Consider the following 26,003-nt stretch of genomic DNA (forward strand, 5'->3'; position numbering starts at 1 on the left):
ATACATACATATATATATATATATATATATATATATATATACACACACACACACATATATATATATATATATATATATGTATGTATTCTCAAAAGAAAGCCTTAATAAGTTCATTGGAACTTACTTCCAAGTAAGAGGGTATTGGATTGCAGCATAAATATACCGCCCCAGTATTCAGATATTTCCTGAGGCTCAAACTATATGAAGCTTCATTTTTTTTACCCATTAAAAATAACAAAAACAAAACAACCAGCAGAAAACCAAAAGTAAGTTGAGGAATGACAGTTTGGGGGAAATGCATCTGCGCCTATTTCTCACTTCGCTCCCTGTACCCTGACTGTAGGTATAAAAATAGCTTTGGGGAGGCACTTTTGAGCTGAAGAACAGTTGGAAGGGAAAGGGTTAAAAAAACACCCCAATCTCTGGCTTAAACTCCAGCATTGTAAGGCTGCTTTGAGTTATTTAGATGATGTCATGTCACACTTAGTTTGAACCCTAGTCTAATAATGAGACTATACCCCACGGCAAACTGTTTTTGAAACCTAAGTGATTTTGTGTGACTCCAAAATAAGTTATTTGGGCCTTTGTTTCATAAAAGAAATGGCTAATGTGCTAAGAACCAAAGTCACATAAGTGTGCTCTGCCACCACTGGGGAAGCACCCATAAAGTGAGGTTGACCTCTCAATTTGAGCATGTATTTTGGTTATCTTGGATAACTCTTCCCGTGTTCCAGAAACTATTTTTATAGGCATCATTGAAATTGATGGCTCTGCCTCCTATGGACATCATCCTGTGCTGAGATCATCAGTTGGCTTTCTGCCTCTTCAGTTTTGTTTCCAATTGCTCTCTTACAGGACTCTGGAAGAAAAAGGCTAAGCATGGCATTTGCCCACTTCTGGAGTTAGGTGGTGGGGAGGGTTTTGCTTCAGTGCCCAAGCTACATATATTTAAATGTGGATATATAGATTTTTTTATTTAAAAATGCATTAAATTTATGATTTCACTTCAAAACCATTTTTGTTTACGTTTAAAGTGCAAAGTGATTCTGATCATATTGCTGGAAATCAGTATCAACACTATGCACTCTAAAGAAGATAAGCTGAATTTGTATAGATGTGTAATAAAGTGGAATTTGTCACTGAGGGTGGTATCAAATATTAGGCATTATAACAGTTTATCCACTGCCTTCACTGAACTTAAGTATCTTTAGTCCATTGACTGTAAAGGGGCTACCCTGAGTACAGTTGTACCTTGGAATTCGAATGGAATCCGTTCTGGAAGTCTGTTTGACTTCCAAAGCATGGCTTCTGATTGGATGCAGGAAGCTCCTGCAGCCAATCAGAGGCTGTGGAAGCCCCGTCAGATGTTCGGCCTCCAAAAATAGTTTGCAAACTGGAACAGTCACTTCTGGGTTTGTGGCATTCGGGAACTAAGCTGTTTGAAAACCAAGGTATGACTGTATGCCTAAGTATTTAAGAACAACACTAGAAGGTGCCTGGTATAATCTCACTACAACAAATTATAGTTCATTCTTGCACTAACCCAATCATTGGTACATTTTTCATTTAGAAGAGAGGTTAGTTTTTTAAAAGCTGGCTGTAAATGACCTTGTAGAACACTCTTGAGTTTTCTCAGTAACTTTCCGGAAAAAATTATATTGCATAAAACATTTTCTTGCCTTCCTCTGCAAAACCTGCACTTTGACAATCTAATGGAGTTCCTCTATTTTTAGCCCTCATCACCCTTAAAACCTGGTTGATATTGTGGTGCCACAGATACAGTATGATGTGAATAGAACCTTGGACAGCAGTGGCTTACACAGACAGCGGGTGGTGAGGGGGGGGAGAAACCATCTCCATTTCTTAATTTATTGTGTTTATGTTGTGCCAGTAAAAAAAACATTTATTCATTCTGTCTGGCAAGATGTAACAGAAGGAACAGATGCATTCTGCCATTATATTATGTAGCTGCTACTAAATAAATTCATATTCCAAATTAAGGCCTTTTTAAAAAAAGAAAGCAGATGGGTTTTGTGCACGTATTGAGTATGGGAGAAACTCCTGCCTGTAACTCTGCAGAGCTGCTGCCAGTCTGTGTAGGAAATACTTAATTAGACCAATGGTCTGACCTAGGAACATAGGAAGCTGCGTTTACAAAGTCGTTGAAAACGTTGGCGTAAAGCTCATCACAAAGTGTCATAAGCTGCTTGTTCAATGAGGTACCTAAACCCCCCAAGAGTCTTTTTTTGGAGGCTATTACAGGTAATACTTTGGGTTATAATGTCTGCTTTTCCAGTCGCAAAGAGTGGATATGCATGTAGAAACATCCCAAAATTGGGGCTACTAGGAGTTACGTTTGACTCGTTGCATGAATTTTTAAACTGGCCCAAGGCTGTAAAGTATTAAGTTTGCTTTGTTTACGTACATGTGGTGGTTATTTCCGTAGCAAAAAATATTTGAAAAATTGGATATGACTTTGTCTGAAATATTGATTTGGTTTTAGATAGCAAAATAATGGTAAATCTGGAACTGTGCTCCTGTTTGCTGACTCACTTTAGGACTGGAATTCTATGCATTTATACCCTGAAGAGATGCAGGTGGCACTGTGGTCTAAACCACAGAGCCTAGAGCTTGCCAGTCAGAAGGTCAGCGGTTCAAATCCCCGTGACGGGGTGAGCTCCCATTGCTCAGTCCCTGCTCTTGCCAACCTAGCAGTTCGAAAGCACATCAAAGTGCAAGTAGATAAATAGGTACTGCTCTGGTGGGAAAGTAAACGGCGTTTCCGTGTGCTGCTCTGGTTCGCCAGAAGCAGCTTAGTCATGCTGGCCACATGACCCGGAAGCTGTCTGCAGACAAATGCCGGCTCCCTCAGCCTACAGAGCGAAATGAGCGCCGCAACCCTAGAGTCGTCCATGACTGGACTTAACGGTCAGGGGTCCCTTTACCTTTACCTTTATACCCTGAAGAATGGAGCTAGGTTGATTGAACTCAGTGGGTCATATTTCGAACTAAATATAGTTAGGCTTTGGCTGTTAAAATGGCAAACATAATTCTTAAATATCCTGCATGTAGCTTAATCTGTTTGTTTCCCCCCACTTTTCAGGCTCTGTTGAAATAACAGAGGCATATCTTGTGAGAGACATTTTATACGTCTTCCAGGGAATAGATGGCAAAATCATCAAAATGTTCAATTCAGAGAACTGTTACAAAGTAGACGGAAAGGTACAGTAGAGATCTTATACCTGTTTTATATAGATAGTCTGCACACAGGGAGAGGGAGGGGAAACTGTTCAGTATATCCACTCTTTTCAATTATTCTTTTGCCTTGGTTTTAATTTTGCTTTTTTTTAAATGTTTCTATCATTGTTGGCATCTTAAGGCAGTTGGCAGTAAACCAGTAACATAAAAACAACAGATAAAAATCAGAAGTGCACTTAATACACAGTTAAATGGTAAAAGGAACAATAAAAATATCCCTAAAAGCATTATTAACAGCAATATTATGAGCAGCATTCTCATCCCATCCACCCCCAGCAAAAAGCCCCACAGTGAATTAAATCATTACCAAACAAAAGCCCAAAAGAACAGACTTTGCCTGGTGTCTACAAGATAGCAACAATGTCCTTGGAAGGGCATTGAACATTTGGCCACAACCACAGAACCACCTGTTCCCATACGAATCTCTACAGCAGCCGAGATTTATCAGAGGCTTTTTTTCCAGGGAGTTTTATCTGTGGAGTTTAGGAGGGTAGTTTATAGAAATACCCTGTTCTTCAGATAGCCCTGTATTTAAAAAGCTCACTTCAAGCTGTCTACCCAGATGAGTGAGATACTTTTTTAAAAAATTGATTACTTATACATAATCCAGTCAAGCAACAGTGTATAGAGGGAAATTGGAGGTAGCCTGAGGGAGAGAGTTTAGTTATGAGTATTTGAGAGAGGCGTTCCTTCTTTAAGGGTCAGTATATAAAATGTGAGGATTACTTCATGAGCCACAAACGTAACTGAAGGCTGCTTCCTGTAGAATGATTTATACTGAGTCATGGGAAGTAGTTGAAATGCTACCCATTTGGAGACAATAGTGCTTTCTAGGAATAAAAAGAAGATAGAGAACCAATAATAAACTGGTCCAGGGAACACAGGAGGCTGGCACAGGGAATCTAGCCCTCCAGATGTTGGACTTCTTCCTTGACCATTGGTCATGCTGCCTACGGCTGATGAGGATTGGAGCCCAACATCTGTAGGGCCACATGAACCATCCGGACTGACTTGTTTAATTTGCTTAAAACATTTTTACTCGACTCTTAAGGCAAAAAAGACTCTTAGAGCAACTTACAAAATCTGTAATAACACAATTCATAGCTGCAAGCTTACAATTTAGAGAGCAGGACAAAAGTAGAGAATCCATTTTGAGTCTTGCCGTAACAGATTTATAGTGGATATGGAAATATCTGGCATAAGACCTGATTTGTTATCATGCCTGGTTCTGTTCCTCATTTAGAAGTAACTGCTTAATAGAATATTCTTTCTGTTGAAGATCAACAATACCGAATGTGATCAACACCTTGTCAGATTCTAGTAGAAAATTGGATTTATGCCTTACCTTGCTCATTAGAGTTTGTTTCATCCTACACTTATTTAATGCCATCTTCCAACTATTTGTTCATCATTTATTTCTTAACACTTTAGGTGAGCATTTCCAAGTCTCTGAGAGATACAACAAGCCGGCTTGCTGAATTAGGGTGGCTGCATAACAAAATAAGAAAGTATACTGACCAGAGGAGCGTGGAACGTGCATTTGGATTAGTGGGTCAGGTATGTGGGCAAAACCCAGAAGTCTTCAAAATATTTGGTTTTGTTTATTTTGTTTGTTGTTGTTGTTTTGCTTGACAGGATGTTAATGGTGTGTCAGATCTGTTGGTATGGGATGAGAGACCTGGCAATAGACAGGAAATAACACTAGAACTTGTGAACCTCCAGTGAAGCGGAATATTGGAATATTGACGACAAATAAAAGTAGTTCATGCCACACACGGTTGAATTATGGAACTTGCTCCCACTGGAGGCAGTGATGGCACCAACCTGGATGGCTTTGAAAGAGGATTAGGCAAATTCATGAAGAACAAGACTGTCAGTGGCTACTGTCCTCAATTGTAATGTTCTACCTCTATTGTCAGGGACGTGGGTGGCGCTGTGGGTTAAACCACAGAGCCTAGGGCTTGCTGATCAGAAGGTCGGTGGTTCGAATCCCCGCGACGGGGTGAGCTCCCATTGTTCGGTCCCAGCTCCTGCCCACCTAGCAGTTCGAAAGCACGCCAGTGCAAGTAGATAAATAGGGAAGGTAAACGGTGTTTCCGTGCACTGCTCTGTTTCGCCAGAAGCGGCTTAGTCATTCTGGCCACATGACCCGGAAGCTGTACGCCGGCTCCCTCGGCCAATAAAGTGAGATGAGTGCCGCAACCCCAGAGTTGGCCACAACTGGACCTAATGGTCAGGGGTCCCTTTACCTTACCTCTATTGTCAGAGGAATCATGCTTCTGAATACCAGTTGATGGAACCACAGGTGGGCAGAGTGCTATTGCACTCAGCTTGCAGGCTGCCCACAGGCATCTGGTTGGCCACTGTGAGAACAGAATGCTGTACTAGATAGCCAGCTGGCCTGATCCAGCGGGTTCTTCATCTCTTCTTATTATGCAGAATGAGGCAACAGTCTCAGGTGCTGGGATGGGGAGCAGAAGCACATGGGGGAGGGTTTCTGGTGTGGATCTTAATGCACAGGTTGGTTTGTGCTGGGAGAGACGTTCTGTTAGGTATTGTGGTCCCGAGCCATATAGTTTGAAACCCACACTTTGAATTGGGCCAGAAAATACACAGGCAGCCGTTGCAGTTGGGCCAGAACAGTTTATATGTGGTGTGATCATCTGGGCCCAGTGGTTATTCTGGCTGCTGCAACTGTGCAGTAGCTCCTGTTTCTGAATGTCTTTAAAGGCAGCCCATGTACAGCCTTAATTGCAGTCATTTTTGTTATGGGTTTTATTTGAGTTTATTTTACCAGTTTCTCATTTGGTTTGATTTTGTATTTTGTCCAGGACACTTACTATCTCATAGCTGTCAACTTTTCCCTTTTCTTGCGAGGAATCCTATTCGGAATAAGGGAATTTCCTTTAAAAAAAGGGAAACGTTGACAGCTATGTACTATCTGTACATTTCCAATGAATGAACGCAGTTATAGTTTAGTGGCATATTTTATCTTAATAACTCTGCAGGAGTTTTCTTTTTATTAGTCACCCAGTGGCTCTTTATACTTCCCACCCCATTGAACTGAAACATTTCATGCCTCTTGGGAGTGCTTTTGTATGACCTCTTGAATTTCAAAGGTTAACTTGCTGTGAAGTTTATCCAAAGACCCAAAATCAGTGGTCAGGTTGTATGCAAGTCATTCAGAGCTCTTTAGAATGTATATTAACTGATTCCTTTTGTTCTTGTCTTACAGAGTTTTTGTGCTGCCTTAAACCAGGAACTCAAAGAATACTACAGGCTACTGTCTGTTTTACACTCACAGGTAAATAATTACTTCTGTTTTTTTGCTTGAGTCCAACAAGTTAGTTGAAAATATGACTTTATAAACTATTTTCATCTGTAACAGGCTTGTAAAATAGCTACTCACTTGTGAAGAACAAGACCTGATTCCAGGATAGCACATTTTTGTAACTTTGGCTCTTCTTTATGTTTCCTAACATACTCTATATGTTGCTTATGTTGTTTTGCATGGGCAAATGAGCCTGCAAACCTTTTCCTTATTTGAAAGTTTGCTATGTAATACTTCCCACGTATTTAGCTAACAGAAATGTTTGCAAAATTATGTTACAATCATACTGCTTTTACAGTAACACTGTTGAAACTTTATGGTGAACTCTTACAAAAGAATTTTTTTTTTCTTTCAGAATTTTCTCACTGTCCTGCCATTCATCATTTTGTATTTATCTGCTCTTTGATTTATTTTCAAATTATAGCTTTCAGCTACCCTTCCCTTTCTTTATATTACAACTGTAACATTTCTTTCAATCTAAGCATTATTTTTTAAAAATGCCAAAACATATTAGGCATGTGTATATCTGGGGTTAGAAATTAAAGCTTGTAGTAGAGGAAAGCTTGAAGGGCTTCTATTATTGATTAAATCTTCTTCTTTGCCCCCTGTTGTTCTTAGTTGCAGGTAGAAGATGATCAAGGTGTAAATTTGGGGATTGAGAGTAGTTTAACACTTCGGCGTCTCTTAGTTTGGACATACGATCCTAAGATAAGATTGAAGACACTTGCAGCACTTGTTGACCACTGTCAAGGTTTGTCGGTAGATATTTACAGCTACACACGGTGTGAAAATGAATGTTAAAATGGTAGGAGCTCTTCCGCTTTGAAATATGATTTCCAGGAAATTGCATTAATAGTATTACTATTGGGAGGGGTGTGTGTGTGCAGAAATGGATGAGTCCAGGAACCTTTACATGTAGATATCATTCCAGTGGATATAGATGGAGTTAACTTACTGTTCAAATAATGCCATTTATCTCTGTAGCTGAAAGCACTGCATGCATTCATCATAACTTCTTTTTACTACGTATAATTACCCTTATGGTGGCAATATTGTTTTGCATCTCATATATTTTGCATTTAAAAGTGAGATTATTACATGGTTGATTTAAGACTGTTCATCTCTATTAGTGACTGAGGGAGTATTTTGGTAATCGGTATTAGCTTTAAAGGCAGGCACTGGATGAGTGCTCATAATCTCTCATGTTTAAGGCATGGGCTTTGGGAATACATGCTTTCCTGCCTTCCCCTTCTAGCCTGGTCTGTAACTACATGTTATGGTGGCTTCCACCGGAAAACAGCCACATTTGCTTGTTGGGGACCCTGAAGGGGCTCCCTCCCACAACTGTCTCTGCAGGCAGGCAAGGTTAAAAAGTACTGAAGTCTTGGTTCACCTTACCTTTCCCTGCCATCCTGAGAAATAGAATGCCTAGCTTCTGGCTACCAGGTACGATGCCATAACCCCTTTCTTCCAACAAAGAACTATGGCTGTTGAAGGCAGCATGTGTTCCTGTGATCTGCTGTTAACCATAGTTAAGGCCGCTGGCCCTAGGAAAGATTGTTTAGCAGAATACAGAAGCTATCCTCACTTAACCTCACAAGATGTAGATTGCTCTCAAAATTTTAAAGAAAGTGTGTTTAGTTTCCATTTCCATTTTCCCTTTTTTGTATTCTGTCTATAAGACGCCCCCATGTATAAGATGCCCCCTATTTTTAGGGACTCAGATTTAAGAAAATGGGGGAAGATATATCTGTGTATAAGACGCCCCCTAATTTTTTGACATTTTTAGGGAGAAAACCTAGTCTTAAACATGGAAAAATATGGTATATGCATTTTTGCTTGCAGCCTGCCCTTCCCAGAGATCCAGGTGACAAACCTGCCAACATAGCGACCTCTTTATGATGGGGAAGATGCCAGCGTATTATTTTTTTCCTCCCTGTCTGTCAGGATAGTTGAAGATAGGGAGAGGCACTCTAGTTGCTTCTTTGACCCCTTATTAAAAGTATGGAGGCAGGGGGCATATTTTCATTCTGCAGCACAGGTGAGGAACCTGTGGCCCGCCAACTATTGTGGAATTACAACTCCCATCAACCCCAACCAGCACAGTTAAGGGTCAGAGGTGATGGGAATTGGAGTCCAACAACATCTGGAGAGCCACATGTTTCCTACCACTGCTCTATAGCATTTGGGGGGGATACCCTGGCCAGTGGCTACTTCATCATGCTATCAGATCCACTTTCTCACTCAGTCCAGAAGCTCTCTAAAGAGCTGCCTTTCCATTCCCTGTCTTCCCATGTGGATGAAATAATTATGAAGCATTTCCCGCTCTAAAGAAGGCTCTAATGAAGTAGACATTAGTGCTCTGCTTCTTGTGCTCTGTGCGCTATTTTTACTTGTAGCTATGGCAATCTCTTAGCAATTTTGGTGCTCTTCCAACTTCTCTGAACTCTCGCAAAAGGAATATTAGGCACAATGGTAAATTTGCCTTTGAAGAACGCTCTTCAAACGCCAGATAGCTGCTTTGTAATGAAATTTGGTGTATGACAAAGCTGCAGATGTAGCATTAGTTTTCCAGGTAGGTGAAAATGTATGTTTAAGTTTTCCTCTGTGTGTCATGTTTCTCCAGGAAGAAAAGGTGGTGAACTTGCATCAGCTGTTCATGCCTACAGTAAAACAGGTGACCCCTACATGAGATCCCTGGTGCAGCATATTCTTGGCCTTGTGTCGCATCCTGTCTTGAATTTCCTTTATCGTTGGATTTATGATGGGGAATTGGAGGACACCTACCATGAAGTAAGTTCTATAAACTGTTCACTAACATGAGGTCTGCTTTCTGTTTCCCATTTTGTGTAAAACTAAGCCGCTGAAACACTTCTTTCACAATTGTGGAACTGAACTGTAGAAAATTAAGAGGAGACATGACTAGGCAGAAAAAGTTAACATTTATACTGGAAATAGAGTTGCATGTGAAGATCTTGTGTTTGGACACTGTGGCCAGAATCCAAAGAACCATGGGGTTAGTTTGGTGTGTCCAGTTCTTTGTGCTTGCAAAACAAGAGTCCAGTGGTAACAAAGGGACGCAGGTGGCGCTGTTGTCTAAACCACTGAATCTCTTGGGCTTGCTAATCAGAAGGTTGGCGGTTTGAATCTGCACAATGGGGTGAGTTCCCATGGCTCTGTCCCAGCTTCTGCCAACAGTTTGAAAGCACACCAGTGCAGGTAGATAAATAGGTACCGCTGCAGTGGGAAGGTAAACGGCGTTTCCTTGTGCTCTGGCACTCGTCACGGTCTTCCGTGTGCCAGTAGCAGTTTAGTCATGCTGGCCACATGACCCGGAAAGCTGTCTGCAGACAAATGCCAACTTCCTTGGCCTGAAAAGTGAGATGAGCACCGCAACCCCATAGTTGCCTTTGACTGGACTGAACCACCCAGGAGTCCCTTACCTTACCTTACCTTACCAGTAGTAAAATATCACAGGTAGAACATGCATTTTGTTTCATTCTTAACTATGCCAGCATTTCTTAATGGCCTGGTGTTAAATCTTTGGTGAAGTAGCAAATAAGTGGTCAGGATTGACTATACCAGCTGACTAGTAGCAGTGTAGTAAGTCACATGTCATTGCTTTGGGCTGAAGCATTCATTCCCACATAAATCTGGTAAAGAAGAGCCAGCGATAGATTTGAGATGTGACTTCAGTTTATGCCCAGGCCAGACTAGACTTAGAAGATCATTTTACCCTGTACTGCTTTTTTTGCATCAGTGAGATCAGTTTTTACAATATAAACTTCTTTGGAACTTTTATCAACAAAATAAACTTACATGAGTTGTATAAATCCCTTGGGTGAAAGCCCCAATAAACTCTACTGTAGTGACTATATTCTAGCGAATACGACCCCTACAATAAGCTTGTCATATAGCGCCTTTAGAAAAAAGAGAGGTTAATTACAATGGGGCATATGAATGTGTGGGTTCCCCTCCATCATATCCTAGCACTTACCCTCTGGGATACTGATTGCCTTTGTAAACAAGCTCTTAATTTCCCCGTAAGAAAATCACCCTTTTTATCTGTTGGTTGGAAGGCCTTGGCATTTGTTCATCAGTTAGATTGTACCATGATTTCCCATTTCTCCTGCACTCCTTTCTATACAAGATATAATAACAAAACTCAAAGAACCTTGAATGGGTACAGTGAATCAATAAAATAATTATATTGCAATTATGTTCTGACCTTGGTTTCCTTCACCCTTCCCAAGATCTCGTTTTCACGGGATTAATTATAAAATGCTCTTCTCTCTCTTTGTATTTTTTACTAGATGTTTTCTAAATACATTAATTGCATGTTACTTTGCCCTGGTTATAAAATGAGGGCTTTTATAACTCCCAAAGATGATTGAATTGTCTGATGGATTTTGAAATTATATTTTTCTCATTAATACTCCAATTAAAGCTCTATGCCAGTTGCCAAAGGGTAACATGGTATGGTAATAAATTTAAGAAGCTGATTTTTTGATTATTATTTTTTAAAAATGCATGTTATATCTGCTTTTTTATATTAATGCATTAGTATTGTTTTCTAGCATAGTTGTCATGTTTTCAAGTTTTACATCTGGTTTCTAGGGCACTTTTGAATGAATCTACCCCTGTTCTCTTCCCCACTGCCTCCATGCATACCTTGTTTGCACCTGGAACATAACAGCTGAACAAGGAAATGTCACATTTACTTGACTGAAAGGTCTCATGCAGTTGGCATTATATACAGTTCTACCTAGGGTTACATACGCTTCAGGTTACATACGCTTCAGGTTACAGACTCTGCTAACCCAGAAATAGTGCTTCAGGTTAAGAACTTTGCTTCAGGATGAGAACAGAAATCGTGCTCTGGTGGCACGGCAGCAGCAGGAGGCCCCATTAGCTAAAGTGGTGCTTCAGGTTAAGAACAGTTTCAGGTTAAGAACAGGCCTCCAGAACGAATTAAGTACTTAACCCGAGGTACCACTGTAATGAGCTGTATTGGAAGTGTTGTTAGTTATAGTGAAGTCATTGCTGTGCCGTTCTTATGTGACTAATGTATTTTGGTTCAGATTGCACTGTATCACACTGCTAAATGATTTTAGCATATGCCACCTTCAGTAAACAACTCTGAGACACTTGATCCACTCTATGTTTCAGATCCATGTGTTTCAGTATCAAAATGCTGCTGACCTGAAACAGTGGGGTGCAATGAACTTACAGATTATTTTAAAGTGCATTAGTAGCTTATAGCTAGCAGGTTGTTTAGGTGAATTTTCTTGGTGGGTCTTAAAAGACTGGTTATTGTCTATACTGTGGTTCACGTTTAATTGTACGTATTAGAACAAACAGCTGGTGGTGTTTTATACATTATGCACATAACATCCCAGCTGATACTATTCCTGATAGCTTTCGAAAAGGAAGTTTTCTGTCTCTACCTAAGTGATGTCTCTCTGATTCTCTGTCTTAAAATGTATACATAACACATGCTTTTTTTTAAAAAAAAAAGTATTTTTAAATTTTGTGTTCACAGTTCTTTGTAGCTTCAGATCCCGCAGTGAAAACAGATCGGTTGTGGCACGACAAATACACATTGCGGAAGTCCATGATTCCTTCTTTTATTACAATGGATCACTCAAGAAAGGTATGAAGGAAAAGGACTTTCCCCCTTATTTCTAGATCGACCTTTTCAGCTATTAATAACAGACATACAAGTGCAGAGGGGACCATTCTTTGTACTTTAGACATAAGTATGGCTCCAGACTGGGGCACAGTGAATCAGAATTCATACAAATAGACCTTTCTTAGCACTCAGTCAGTCATGTTATTTGTATATTGTACTGCTTTTCCAAAGTTGAAAACCATGATCACGGTAGCTTGCTGTATAAAAAATTATGTATAGACATGACAAAAGTAATCATAACAATGAATAAAACATCAGAAAGTACAGAATTAAATCGAACTATTTCCACATAGAATCATAGAGTTGGAAGAGATCACAAGGGCCATCGAGTCCAACCCCCTGCCAAGCAGGAAACACCATCAGAGCACTCCTGACATATGGTTGTCAAGCCTCTGCTTAAAGACCTCCAAAGAAGGAGACTCCACCACACTCCTTGGCAGCAAATTCCACTGTCGAACAGCTCTTACTGTCAGGAAGTTCTTCCTAATGTTTAGGTGGAATCTTCTTTCTTGTAGTTTGGATCCATTGCTCCGTGTCCGCTTCTCTGGAGCAGCAGAAAACAACCTTTCTCCCTCCTCTATGTGACATCCTTTTATATATTTGAACATGGCTATCATAGCACCCCTTAACCTCCTCTTCTCCAGGCTAAACATGCCCAGCTCCCTTAGCCGTTCCTCGTAAGGCATCGTTTCCAGGCCTTTGACCATTTTGGTTGCCCTCCTCTGGACACGTTCCAGTTTGTCAGTGTCCTTCTTGAACTGTGGTGCCCAGAACTGGACACAGTACTCCAGGTGAGGTCTGACCAGAGCAGAATACAGTGGCACTATTACTTCCCTTGATCTAGATGCTATACTCCTATTGATGCAGCCCAGAATTGCATTGGCTTAAACCATAAGAAGATACAAAATAAAGTTACAAAATTAATATAAATAATAACAACAACACACCTCCACAACAAAGCCACCTAAACTATAAAGCAGCCCAAAAGTCTCTTCAGCAGCCTCAGCTTTTGTAGCTGGAGTCAGTAAGGGCCCCACCCTCCTAGGCCAGGTGGAAAAAATCCTGCAAGGCCTGGAGCAGGTCTTCACAGGACTCATTTCTTATGGTAAATTATCAGATGATCTCTGTGTTGGCAAGAAACTAACCCCTAAACTGAGCTGAATGCTCCTGACTGTTGCTGACTTTGCTGTGGGCCTCCTTCATGGCTGCCTTTAACACTAGTGGGCCGATATGATAGGTGCTTCTCCTCACCTGTGATTTCCGTCAGACTATTTCAAATATCTCTCAGTCTAGAAAACACAGTTGGAATGCACAGCGGTTCTTTTGAATATGATTTGTTTCAATATCTGCCTTGGTTTGGTTTTTACATGCTGGTGAAAGCAAGCAGGGATAGCCTAGCCATGGTGATCCCACAAACCTCTCAGATGGATTACCATAATATGTGGGGTTGTCCTTAAAGATGACCTGCAGAACTCGGCTGCCAGAATATTGATGAGTGCAACCAGAGTTGTTCATGTTTATGCCTATCATGAGAGATCTGCATTGGCTGCTTGTTCAGTTTTGAACTAAGTTTAAGGTGCTGGTGCTTATCTTGGAACAGCCCTAAATGGCTTGGAACCCATATACAGTGGATACTTGGGTTGCGAACGTGATCCGTGCGGGAAGCACGTTCACAACCCGCAGTGCCCGCAGCACTGCATCTGCGCATACGCAGGTTGTGTTTCGGTGCTTCTGCGCATGCGCAAAGCGCTGAAACCCAGAAGTAACCCGTTCCAGTACTTGCGGGTTTGGCGCGATGCACAACCCGAAGCATCTGTAACCTGAGGTATGACTGTACCTGAAACAGCACCTCTTCCCATACTAGCCTATCTGTGGCTTAAGATCTCCTGCAGTGGCCATGCACCAAGTATCCTCTTCATAAGAGGCATATTGCACTTCCACAAAAGAGGAGCCTTTTCTGCAATGGTCCCTTGACTTTGGAATGCCCTTTGGACGCCAACAGGGCAAGCTTTTCAGCTTGCTCAGGCATTCTAGATTCAGGTGATTTTTGGACTTTTGTCCTCTTCTGCTTTTTAGGGTCTCTTCCCCCCCCACTCCAGGTTTTCAATTCACTTTTTGTAAGTTTGCATTATGTTTATTTGTTGGGTGTAAATTGTATTTATACATTGTGTGAACATTAGTCACAACTGCCCTTGAATCTTTTGATGAAGGACAGTTGAGAAATAAAAATAGTGTGCTATTTATTTATGCTGACTTAGTAAGTGAAATATACTTGCTGAAAATGTACTGTTTCTCTTTATAAAACCTTTAAAGAATAACTTCTGAAGATGCCTTGCATTTATATTTAGGTTCTCCTAATAGGAAAATCCATAAACTTCTTGCATCAGGTTTGTCATGACCAAAGTCCATCATCAAAGATGATAGCTGTGGCCAAATCTGCAGAATCTCCAAAAGATGGTATGAAATTAGAATAAGAGTATTGTATCATTATGCACTTTGAGTGTCACATAACAGAATACCTGCTTTGTTTGTACACATCACTCTAGAAGAACCACATTAGCCTTGTTGATTTTGCAAATAATCTCTGCCTGAAACTATACGAAGTTCAAATGTGGGAGCTTTGTGGGGTGGGATCTTTGGCCAATGCACTGAGTAAACACTATCTTTGCAGTCTACATGGTATCTGTGAAAGAACCTTTAGTATTCCTGCCAACTTGGATGGCAACCCTTGGATAATTGTAGGATGTATGTAGGAAGTGCAGCCCTTATGGGAGAAAAGAGTGATACCTGTTTGTAAAACCCCACCTTTGAGGGGAGCTGTTTTTTGCACTTCTGGTATTGTACATCTACATGTAGGATGATTCCATGTGGGCATATGAAGTTGTTAGTACAAATGACCACTTCCCCATTGCATTGTGACTGTTACTGTTAAAATATAATCATGTGATGACTCCTACTGGGCAATTCAGTTTGATGCAGATTCCACCAAGTGGCATCTGAAAAATATACCATGTTCTAGGAAGAACTTGTATCTTGCTTTTTCGTAAGTCTCCTCAAATCTCTTCCTAACTTCTTATTTACATTTAATTGTTTAATTTGCACTAAAGCATTTTAGGGTATGCTTATAAGAAATGTGGCATTTGATAAGCACTACTTGGCCAGAACTTAGTGTCCATACTTTGATTATACCTTGCTTCTAAATGCAGCCACATGATTTATAATGTTCTGGTGTAGTGGTAGGTCGGTCTTTTTGTTCAGACATTGCTTGTTAGTTCAAGAAAGTCTTTGAGATAAGCTGCTAATAATAGAATTTTTATTTGTCCGATAAACATCTTCAGTACTTGATGAAAAATATAAGCATTTATTAAAATGAATCGTGTATTTTAAAAAGTCAGTTGCTCTTTCAACATTCCTTCAGCTTTCCTTTGCAGTGTCTAGTTTTTTTTAAAAGAAAATAATAATTTTGTGTTTACATTTTTACCAATTTAAGCTGCAATCTACACCCTCACCTGAAGTAAGTCCCACTGAAATCAATGGGGCTTTTCTGTAGACTGGTACAGGATGGCACGGGTAATAACTATTGCCTCAGTTCAGTTGTAGTCATGCTTTGCTGTTTGCAACAAATAGAGATGTGCAGTTCTATGTGGTCAAATGAGATCTGCTCTTTTGCCTCTACATCTGCTTGGGCAGATACCCCTTTAACTAGCTTTAAGAAATAGTGAGTTATATAATGAATTGAGAGTGCATAGATCTTAATATTCCATTAGGTGGACGTTTTCTAGCCTTAATTACATTAATTTAGTAGCTTTTAAAAGCGAGCTTGATAAAAAGAGAGCAATGTTTTTCACAAAGATAATGACTGATTTTGCTTTGTTGTGGTCACCTTCTTAGACTGCAATCTTTTGTAAGCTTACCTGGAAGCAAACCCCTTTGAGCACAGTGGCACTTACTTGTGGCTAGATTATGCTGCACATCTAGTCCATCTCTTTGTTCTTGGCTTCCTCCTATGGTTTGTTTGAAGAGAAGCAAACCATGAGTGCTGGTTTGCATGTAATGCTAAACCACTGCTGTGGCTTGTTTCCTTCCAGCTTAGCAAAAGGAAGAGCGGGGGGGGGGGGCACGATCTGAGTAAGGTGCACTAGCATTAGTATTGCAAAGCTACCTCTGAAATGTTTCTTACAGTTTAAGAATATGAAGTAGTTACTGTAGCTTTTGTGCTGATAGAATATTTTATTTCAGAAGATAACGCATTCTGAAAATTCTGCATTTAGGACCCTATAAAATTCAGGTGTATCCTATCCCTTCCCATTTCCTAGCAAGCCATGGTATTACTGAACTAATGTGTAGAAACTCAAGTCAATTATGTGTTTTCAGAGGTGAAATTTAGTAATTGTACACTGCTCTCATTTAATAATATATATATATATATATAAAGAGTACATATCTGCAGTCTTGGTAACCATTTTCTTCTTCTTGTAACAGCTGCTGAAATGTTCACAGATTTGGAAAACGCATTTCAGGGAAAAATAGATGCTGCATATTTTGAGACTAGCAAATACTTGCTAGATGTTCTCAATAAAAAGTACAATTTACTGGAGCACATGCAGGCCATGAGGCGCTACTTACTTCTCGGTCAAGGAGATTTTATCAGGCACTTAATGGACTTGCTTAAGTAAGTGAATGTGGATTGTAATGTTATTGAATTTAAATGTTTGTACTGGAAGAGAAGATTGATTGAAATCCAAAACAGGGTTTTGTTAAGCCTCTGGTCCAACAATAAAACTTTAGATTAAAATACAAATGTACTTTATTGCTTCTATTAATATGTTCAGTGTTGTGTTATGCTGCTTTAGGTTCAGTATATAGTATTAACAAAGCTATGCTTTAGCTTTTATATTGGGTAATATTTGGTTCTTTCAGGTTCTAAGTGGAACAGAATTGCCAGATGTTGAAAAACACTGCTCTTCCACAAATAAATGGTATTGCTAGTGTTGTGTCCAACAAAGCCATTCCAATGGGACTTCCCCTCCCTCTCTTCTCCCTTCACACCCAAATCGCCTCTGGGTGGTTAGGGTTTGGTGGTGCATGGGGGAGAGGTTGGGGAAGTTCCACTGCCCAAGCAGAAGTCCTTGCACTAATGGAATAGCTGTTGGGTGCAACCTATAATCTTGAATTCTACATATGATATTGGGCTGGTTCCCATGTCACATTGAGCCACAGTGAGAAACAAACCATGGCTTGCCATGAGTGAGCAGTGTCCTGTTGTATGCTGCACAATTCTTCCTGTTAAACGATTGACGGTTTTTGACTGAGGACTGCTTGACTGTTAAGGAGCAATTGAGTAGCAGGCAAGGACACCCTTATTATTCACTATAAGCCATGGCTTATTTCTACTTAGTTTACCATGACATATGAACCAGTTCATTAAATGTATAATCTGTTCTTAAACCATGTCCATGCTTAATGGCCCCAAATTTAATGACTGTAAACATTATGCAACAAGACTTTTACGCACACATACATGAGGGTGGAGAACAGGTGTAATCTATTACTTGACTTACTTAGCCTCAGACATAGTTGGCAGCATATTACAACTTTTGAAGGGCTGGGAGGGGTTCTGCTCTTATCTCCTTCTCCCATTTCCCTTTCTATTGTGTCCTATCTTATTTAGGATTACCATCATTTTTATAACAGCACAAATCCTTTCAGTTTTTCAGTTATTTCAATGTGCAGGTGACTAAATACACACAAGGGAGATAGCTCAGTCAGTAGAGCATTAGACTATTAATATCAGGGTCGTGGGTTTGAACCCCACATTGGGCAAAACTTTCCTGCAATCCATCTCTACAATTCTGCGATTGCTGGAAATATTTTTGCTCTTTGCAGAGCAGTCATTCTAGTTTTTGTGTTCATTGTGTATGAGCATGGCAACAGCATCTCTGACTTGCATCTTCTATGTGCCTGACCTCCCATCTGTTGGTTGAATGTGTGCATAGTGTTCAGCTCCAGTTGCATTTTTAGAGTCTTGTGTGCATACGTTTAATTGATGTTGTGTCACAGTTGCGATGTCCCTCCCCAACCCCACAAATAGAGTTTATCTGTAGAATAGGCTAAGGCCGATGAAGGGCAGGGCTCAAGACTACCAGTGGGTATCTCATTTTGTGTGTGCTGGCCTGTTTGTTGGAGAGGTAATGGGTTGCGCCCACTGTTCTGGAGAAACAGTAGCGAAGCCATAGACTTATAACTTAAAGTTGGTACTTTGCATTATTGTACAATCCCCAACCTTCAGCTTTTCCAGTTCTCTTTGTCTCATTCCACCTATAGGCTAATCTAGAAGTACTAGGGACCTAAATTCAGATTTGCTTGGGCTTTAACTATTCAGTAGCCGCTGCCACTGAATAACATTCTGATCAGCAGAAAGTGAAGACTGACCTTTGATGAACATATCAAAATATATTCATCTTAAATGTGCACTTAAATCTACAGGTTTTAAACTTAGATCCTGTATTTAACATCAAACCCCCACATCTGCCTCCCTTGGTGCCAGTATTTTTTAAAAGCATATTGGGCTTTCCCTTAGGATGGGGTTTTTAAAGTATAAAGGCAGGCTTCCTGCATGTCGTCGCATTCCTTTCCCCCACCATAATGCTGATTTTTCATTACAAAAGAGTCCATTTACTTGCCAGACATCAAAGAGATGTCTGTTTGTCCAAGAGCTGAATTGATGTAGCATCTCTGCACTAAAGTGCAGCAGCATAATGATGAGACGTGAAATCAGTACGCTTTGGTGCGTCAAGCAGCGAAGGGGCATGTTTTAGTGCAAAGAAATATCTTTTGACGTGGAATTTTAAATTTACTGTTTCAAGTTTATCGAGAACATTAGCTTAGAACCCTCCATTTTCTTTGGTGATAGAATTTAAACTGAAATGCCCAAGTTAGAATTTTGAGAGATTCTGCTTTCATTTTATTACTCTTTTGAAATGCTTTTAGAACTTAGGGTTGTTGACCAAATCTTGACATCGTTACTGCAGTTTTTGGTCTAAACAGTGGTTGTTTCTCAAATATTCAGACAGAGGCAGTTGTTCTGAAACTAAAGCCACTTTCCTATCAATGCTCCCTCAAGCTTAACCTTCTTCTTTCCCCACCCCAAATTTAGTTATCCGCATTTGCACAAAACCTTGTCAGCTTAATTATGGGAAGTTCTTTAAATAAGAAAACTATTTTTAAAAAATAAAATAAAATTGGTTGCCTCCTATCCAAAAGGATATTACTGAATAGAAAAACCATGATGGACATGAGTATAGTGGTACCTTGGTTCTCAAATTTAATCCATTCTGGGAGTCCGTTTGACTCCTAAAACCATTCAAAAACCAAGGTGCGGCTTCCAATTGGCTGCAGGAACTTCCTGCGCTCATTTGGAAGCCATGGAAGCCGTGTCACATGTTCAGCTTCTGAAAAATGTTTGTAAACCGGAACACTCCTGGGTTTGCAGTATTTGGGAGCTGATTTGTTCGGGAGCCAAGCCGTTCAACTACCAAGGTACCACTGTACTACTGAGTTGGGTGAGTTGTGATATTGTGGCCTGGTGAGGAGTCCTCCAGAGTTGCTCGCAAGTCTAACAACCCACTTCTTCCGAATCCGGAAAACATAGGAACATACGACTTAGGAAGATGCTTTATATACCATGTCAGACCATGTGTCCACCTAGCTCAGTGTTGCCTACACGGACTGGCAGTGTCTCTCCAGGGTTTCTGAGACGGGGCATTCCCATCCTTACCAGGAATGCTGAGGATTGAATCTGACAAGGCAGATGCTCCAGCACTGAGCTGCTGCCCATGCCCTGAAAAGTTGTGTGAATTGACTCTGTTTGAGAAGGTTGCTAAGGGGTGTGCAGCTGTAGCTAAAATGTCATACTGGTCCCTGGCTCATAGGAGCACAGGTATATCGTGCAGGGTCATTTTTGTGTGTGGAAATTCTCAGCTTAAATACTCGTAATTACACACAAACACACACACATACTTGATAGCTCACTGTTTGGAAAGGATAATCTGTTCACTATTGTGTGGGCTCAAAATATATTGCATAGTTAGTCCATTGCGCCTGCAGCTAGATGACAACTGGGCTATTATGTAAATTGTGTATCTATCTTTCCATTTATCTCCCTTTTATTATTTTAGGCCAGAGCTTGCGAGACCAGCTACCACTTTGTATCAGCATAATCTGACAGGAATCCTGGAAACAGCTGTCAGGGCAACAAATGCACAGTTTGATAACCCTGAGATCCTCAAACGCTTGGATGTCAGACTTTTGGAGGTACTTTAAAACAACAACAACAACAAAAAACCACTTTAGCATTTTACGAGAATATTGGTTTGTTTTAATTTTTTTTAAATTGCTAACAGCATCTGAGGTCAGCATTGGAAAATAGCATTGTCGTGTCTTGCACACAAAATCTGATTTTCTCATCTGTCAGTGTAGTTCTTAACTATTATTTCTCTGAAAAGGAGCTTTGGTTTTTTATTTATTTATTTATTTGTTTGTTTTGTTTATGGCATTTGAGTGCCACTCCACAATGCAAGGCTTTCTGTGCAGTTTACAATGGCAACAGTGCGCTCTTTTGTTGGTTATAGATAGATTACACTTATAGCTATGTGTGTTTATAAAAATTAAGGCGACGGTCCAGTTTTATTTTATTTATTTAAAATATTTTTTTTTAACCCTGCTCTTCAACCGAAAAAGGCTCCCACAACTTCTTACAAATGTCTGTGATAAGACTGTTCCTGTCCTCAGGCTTACAATCTAAAAGACATGACACAAAAGGAAAGGGGGCTGTGGTGGGGAACGGAAAAAGCAAACTCAGGCACTTTATCTTTGTTACAGAGTTCTTGTAAATGACTAGGTAGAATGGAAAGATTTCAAGAAGAGAAGGAGTCAGGCGCTGCTCATTAAGAAAGCAGATGAAGAGGCCCTGCCGTTCTCTATCTGTCCCTTGCCCATAGCCTGATGGAATAGCTGCTGATGGCAGTTGAAGAAGGAACTTAGATGTAGCCCCTCTTTCATTAAAACTGATGGAGAGGCCTTTCGCTCTCATGTCTTTCCATCTGCAGCCTGGTGGAATGTCTGCTGATCAGTATAGGTTCAGCATACCTAAGCCACCTTATTTCAGGGGTCAGAAGTGTGCTTCATTCTGGATTATGGTTATAGTGCCACTGAACTTACCCTGATGCAGTCCTTTCAAGGATGTGATGAGCTGTTGTACTATCCCACTTAGTACTGGGGAGGACATGGTTCTCTCATGTTTATGTGTGCTTCTCCCTGCTGAACTGGATATACAGTTGACAACACAGTGGTACCTTGGTTTAAGAACAGCCCTGTTATGAACTACAGTCATACCTCGGGTTACAGACACTTCAGGTTGCGTTTTTTCGGGTTACGGACCGCCGAAACCCAAAAGTACCGGAACGGGTTACTTCCGGGTTTCGGCGGTCGTGCATGCACCGAAGCGCTAAATCGCAACCCGTGCATGCGCAGACACACCGCTGCGGGTTGCGAACGTGCATCCCGCATGGATCATGTTTGCAACCTGAGTGTCCACTGTATTGGTTTACAAACCCCGCAAAACCGGAAATAATGTCCTGGTTTGAGAACTTTACCTCAGTCTAAGAACGGAATCCAAACGGTGGAAGGGCACCGGCGGCGGGAGGCCTCATTAGTGAAAGCATGCCTCGGTTTAAGAACGGTTTTGGTTTAAAAATGGACTTCCAGAATGGATTAAGTTTGTATTTTTTTTTTTTTTTAAAGCAATTTATTGGGTTTTACAATAAAAGTAATCATAATAAACAATATAACATTTGTCTTAACATAGTTTCACATTTTCTTTGGACTTCCTCACATCTCCCGCTCCCACTTTCATCGTTGTAACATTTTGTCAGCAATTTATCATCTTATTTAAATTCTTATATCCCTTCTATATTTCATAATCTTATAATTCTCGAAAGGAGTTAAATTTTCACAGTCTTACTTATTTTCTTAAAAACTTCTAAATTTAGTGGTGCTCAGTTATTTTAGTCTAGCATCTTATTTAGCATTCACTCAAATTACAATGCTTTTGTAAATAATTCTTAAATTTCTTCCAATCCTCCTCAATCCTCTCTTCTCCCAGGTCACAAATTCTGCCGGTCATTTCAGCCAGTTCCATGTAGTCTATCAGTTGCATCTGCCATTCTTCCAGTGTGGGTAGATCTTGAGTTTTCCAGTGTTTTGCGAGAAGTATCCTTGCTGCTGTTGTTGCATACATAAAAAATGTCTGGTCCTTCTTTGCCACCCCTTGGCCGACAATACCCAAAAGGAAAGCCTCTGATTTCTTAGTGAAGGTATATTTAAATACCTTTTTCAATTCATTATAAATCATTTCCCAGAACGCCTTCACTTCAGGGCAAGTCCACCAGAGGTGGAAGAACGTTCCCTCACACTCTTTACATTTCCAACACTTATTATCAGACAGGTGGTAAATTTTTGCGAGTTTGACTGGGGTCATATACCATCTATAAATCATTTTCATTACATTTTCTTTCAGAGCGTTACATGCAGTAAATTTCAATCCATTACTCCACAACCTCTCCCAGTCCTCAAACATAATATTATACCCAATGTCCTGTGCCCACCTTATCATAGCCGATTTAACCGTTTCATCTTGTGTATTCCATTTCAACAGCAAGTTATACATCCTTGAAAGTACCTTAATCTTTGGTTCTAACAATTCTGTTTCTAGTTTCGATTTCTCCACCTGGAACCCTAGTTTCTTATCATTTTTAAAAACTTCTTTAATCTGAGCGTAATGTAACCAATCTCGCACTTTGTCTTTCATTTTCTCCAAACTCTGCAATTTCCAATTGTCTCCATCCTTTTCTAGTATTTCCCAATATTTTGGCCATTTAGCCTCCATATTGGGTCTTTTTCGGGCCTTAGCTTCCAGAGGTGAAAGCCACCTTGGTGTTTTATTTTCCAGCAAGTCTTTATATTTTGTCCAGACATTAAACAGTGATTTTCTGACAATATGGTTCTTAAAGGCCTTATTTGCTTTAACCTTGTCATACCATAAATATGCATGCCATCCAAAAGCATTGTTAAACCCTTCCAAATCTAACACATCAGTGTCTTCAAGAAGTAGCCAGTCTTTTAGCCAGCAGAACGCTGCGGCTTCATAATACAACTTTAAGTCTGGCAGGGCAAAGCCCCCTCTTTGTTTTGCATCGGTTAATATCTTAAACTTAATTCTGGGCTTTTTGCCCTGCCAGACAAACTTAGAAATGTCTCTCTGCCACTTCTGAAAGCACTCCGTTTTGTCCAAAACCTGAAGTGTTTGAAATAAAAACAACATCCTTGGCAATACATTCATCTTGATAGCAGCAATTCGGCCTAACAAAGAAAGTTTCAATTTTGACCAACTATCTAAGTCTCTCTTAATTTCTCAGAATGGATTAAGTTTGTAAACCAAGGTACCACTGTTCCTAGAAAGGGTTTCTATGGGACCTCCCATACCCTGTGTGCTGATAAACATGGTATCTCCCAATTTCAGACTTGCATTCTGTGCCCAATAAGAAAGTATGGGGAGGGGGGAATCCCTCCCAACCATTTTTGATTGAGTAAAGTAAAACAGGGTCATTCCTAATAGCTAAATAACTATTGGAAAACAGCTAAATAACAATATATGTGATTTGGTTAAATGCTGATAATTCTTTTTAAGGTGTCTCCTGGTGATACTGGTTGGGATGTTTTCAGCTTAGACTATCATGTTGACGGACCGATTGCAACAGTAAGGATATATGTATATTTCTATATCTCTAGCTCTATATCTATATCTATCTCAGTTTGTCAATTTTCACCCCCACCCCCACTTACTTCACTTAAATACTTTGTTACTAAAATAGCCTTTGTACTTTTAGCATTGCATGATTAAAGAGACTGCTTGGTATCTTGGATGTACCCATTGTATTAAGAGTACAGCCAAACTCTCAATTTTCCTAAATTATTAATGAGTGTTAAAATGCTACATTTTAAGACTTTCATTATTTGAAATAAATAATTCATTTGTTCTGTCGGAGATTTTTAGAAAGTACTTAATAAATGGATTTTCATTTTCATCCATTATTCTGAAACTGTAGCAACTAATTTGGGATAATTTGCAAGAACTGTGAGATGTATTTTAGGGGAACCTATTTGTACTCTTTAAATAAAATCTGATGTGTAGCATTCATTAAAACAGATGAGAAAATAGCAGCACTATTGTTCAGAATGCTTTTACTATATGTAAAGAATAGCATTGCTTTCTGAACAAGGTGTCAGAAGTGAGAGTTTGACCAGCAAGGTATGTATAGTTTAGTGAAAGGAAGATAATATCTCACTTTCCTAATTTGTTAATCCATTTTTTCATGCTCTGATTTTCCTCTGTAGATTGTAAGTAGTTGCAGGGCTGTGTAACCAATTTCTTTATATTTAGGATATTGTTAACTGTTTGATATCTTCTTTTTTTAAACAAAAAATAGCAATCCATCTTTGGTAAAGAAGAAAAATGTGGTGGAAGGCATTCCTAACATCCGTAAAGCTGTTGTATATAAAATAGCAAGCTTTAATGCAACTATATAAACAATAGAATTTGAACCTGTAAATAGAATGTAGACCTGTAGTTTGAATTTTGGGCCTGCCTATAACCTTAGCCATGGACTGATTGATTGGTCCTAGGCAAGTTACCGTATTTTTCGCTCTATAACACGCACCTGACCATAACACGCACGTAGTTTTTAGAGGAGGAAAATCCGTAGGCATGCCACCCGTAGGCATTCCCTCCATAACACGCACAGACATTTCCCCTTACTTTTTAGGAGGAAAAAAGTGAGTGTTATGGTGCAAAAAATACGGTATACTCTCAACCATAATTTTCCATGCATTTTTGGTAAGACATTAAGATAATTCGGAACACTAGGTTTCAGTACATAAGAGTTTGTGCCAGTTAGGATCATGGGATGTGCCCTAGATCCTTGGTGCTGTGTAGCTCCTAGCTTCTCCTGTGTGGTCAGGTGCGGGGAGGAAATTTAGTGGTTCTTGCTTTCTGTTCCAAAATTAATTCAATGCCCAGTTGATCAGATCTGAAATACCTCCCTAATTTTAACATGTCCTTTCTTTTTAATTTCCTGTGTTTTCAGAGGGAAAAGATATTGTAGATGAGGCAGTGACATTCACAAGGAGGAGTGTTGCATTTCAGTATTTTTTTTTTAAGCATTGCTATTTTAGGGCAGCAAGGATCAAGCAAAAGGAGGATCTAGTTGTACTTGAGCTTGATCCCGACAGCTGCATCTCAGCCACCTGCCATATTCTTTTGTCAGTAACCCCATGGCCAGGTTCAGTTTTTAAACCTGAGTTCTTTCCAGACAAGGAGGGGAGAGATTCAATGGCTCTCTTCCTCACCTTCTCTCCATCGGGTTGGAATGAGACCTGGGGCTGTCATACAATGGCTGCCCTGTGCATCCACATACAGTGGCAGCATGTGTGGTCTGTCCGGGTACCCATTGTGTGTGTGTACGATGAAAGGTTTGCACAGTCCCCTGTACACGTAGACTCCAACTGTGGGGGTCCCGTGGGTTACCCGAGAGGCGAGGTCCAAGTCCGGTCCGTGGTCAAAGGTGCAACGTGGAGGCAGTCCATAGTAGCTGACGCTGGCTGCAG

General features: G+C 40.1%; 1 protein-coding gene across 1 annotated transcript in view; it reads left to right on the top strand.

Moving 5' to 3' along the window:
- The window catches only part of TUBGCP3 (tubulin gamma complex component 3), a 61,641-nt gene that overhangs the window by 23,415 nt on the left and 12,223 nt on the right, over positions 1-26,003 (top strand). Inside the window, exons 7-16 of the mRNA XM_081002988.1 lie at positions 3,104-3,222; positions 4,690-4,815; positions 6,494-6,562; positions 7,208-7,340; positions 9,216-9,382; positions 12,132-12,242; positions 14,630-14,738; positions 16,764-16,953; positions 20,459-20,594; positions 24,028-24,096. Of these exons, the coding sequence (XP_080859114.1) occupies positions 3,104-3,222; positions 4,690-4,815; positions 6,494-6,562; positions 7,208-7,340; positions 9,216-9,382; positions 12,132-12,242; positions 14,630-14,738; positions 16,764-16,953; positions 20,459-20,594; positions 24,028-24,096 (1,229 nt within the window). The remainder of the gene's footprint in view (positions 1-3,103; positions 3,223-4,689; positions 4,816-6,493; positions 6,563-7,207; positions 7,341-9,215; positions 9,383-12,131; positions 12,243-14,629; positions 14,739-16,763; positions 16,954-20,458; positions 20,595-24,027; positions 24,097-26,003) is intronic.

The sequence above is a fragment of the Podarcis pityusensis genome (assembly GCF_964106645.2).
Source record: "Podarcis pityusensis genome assembly, chromosome: 4".
Classification (NCBI taxonomy): Eukaryota; Metazoa; Chordata; class Lepidosauria; order Squamata; family Lacertidae; genus Podarcis; species Podarcis pityusensis.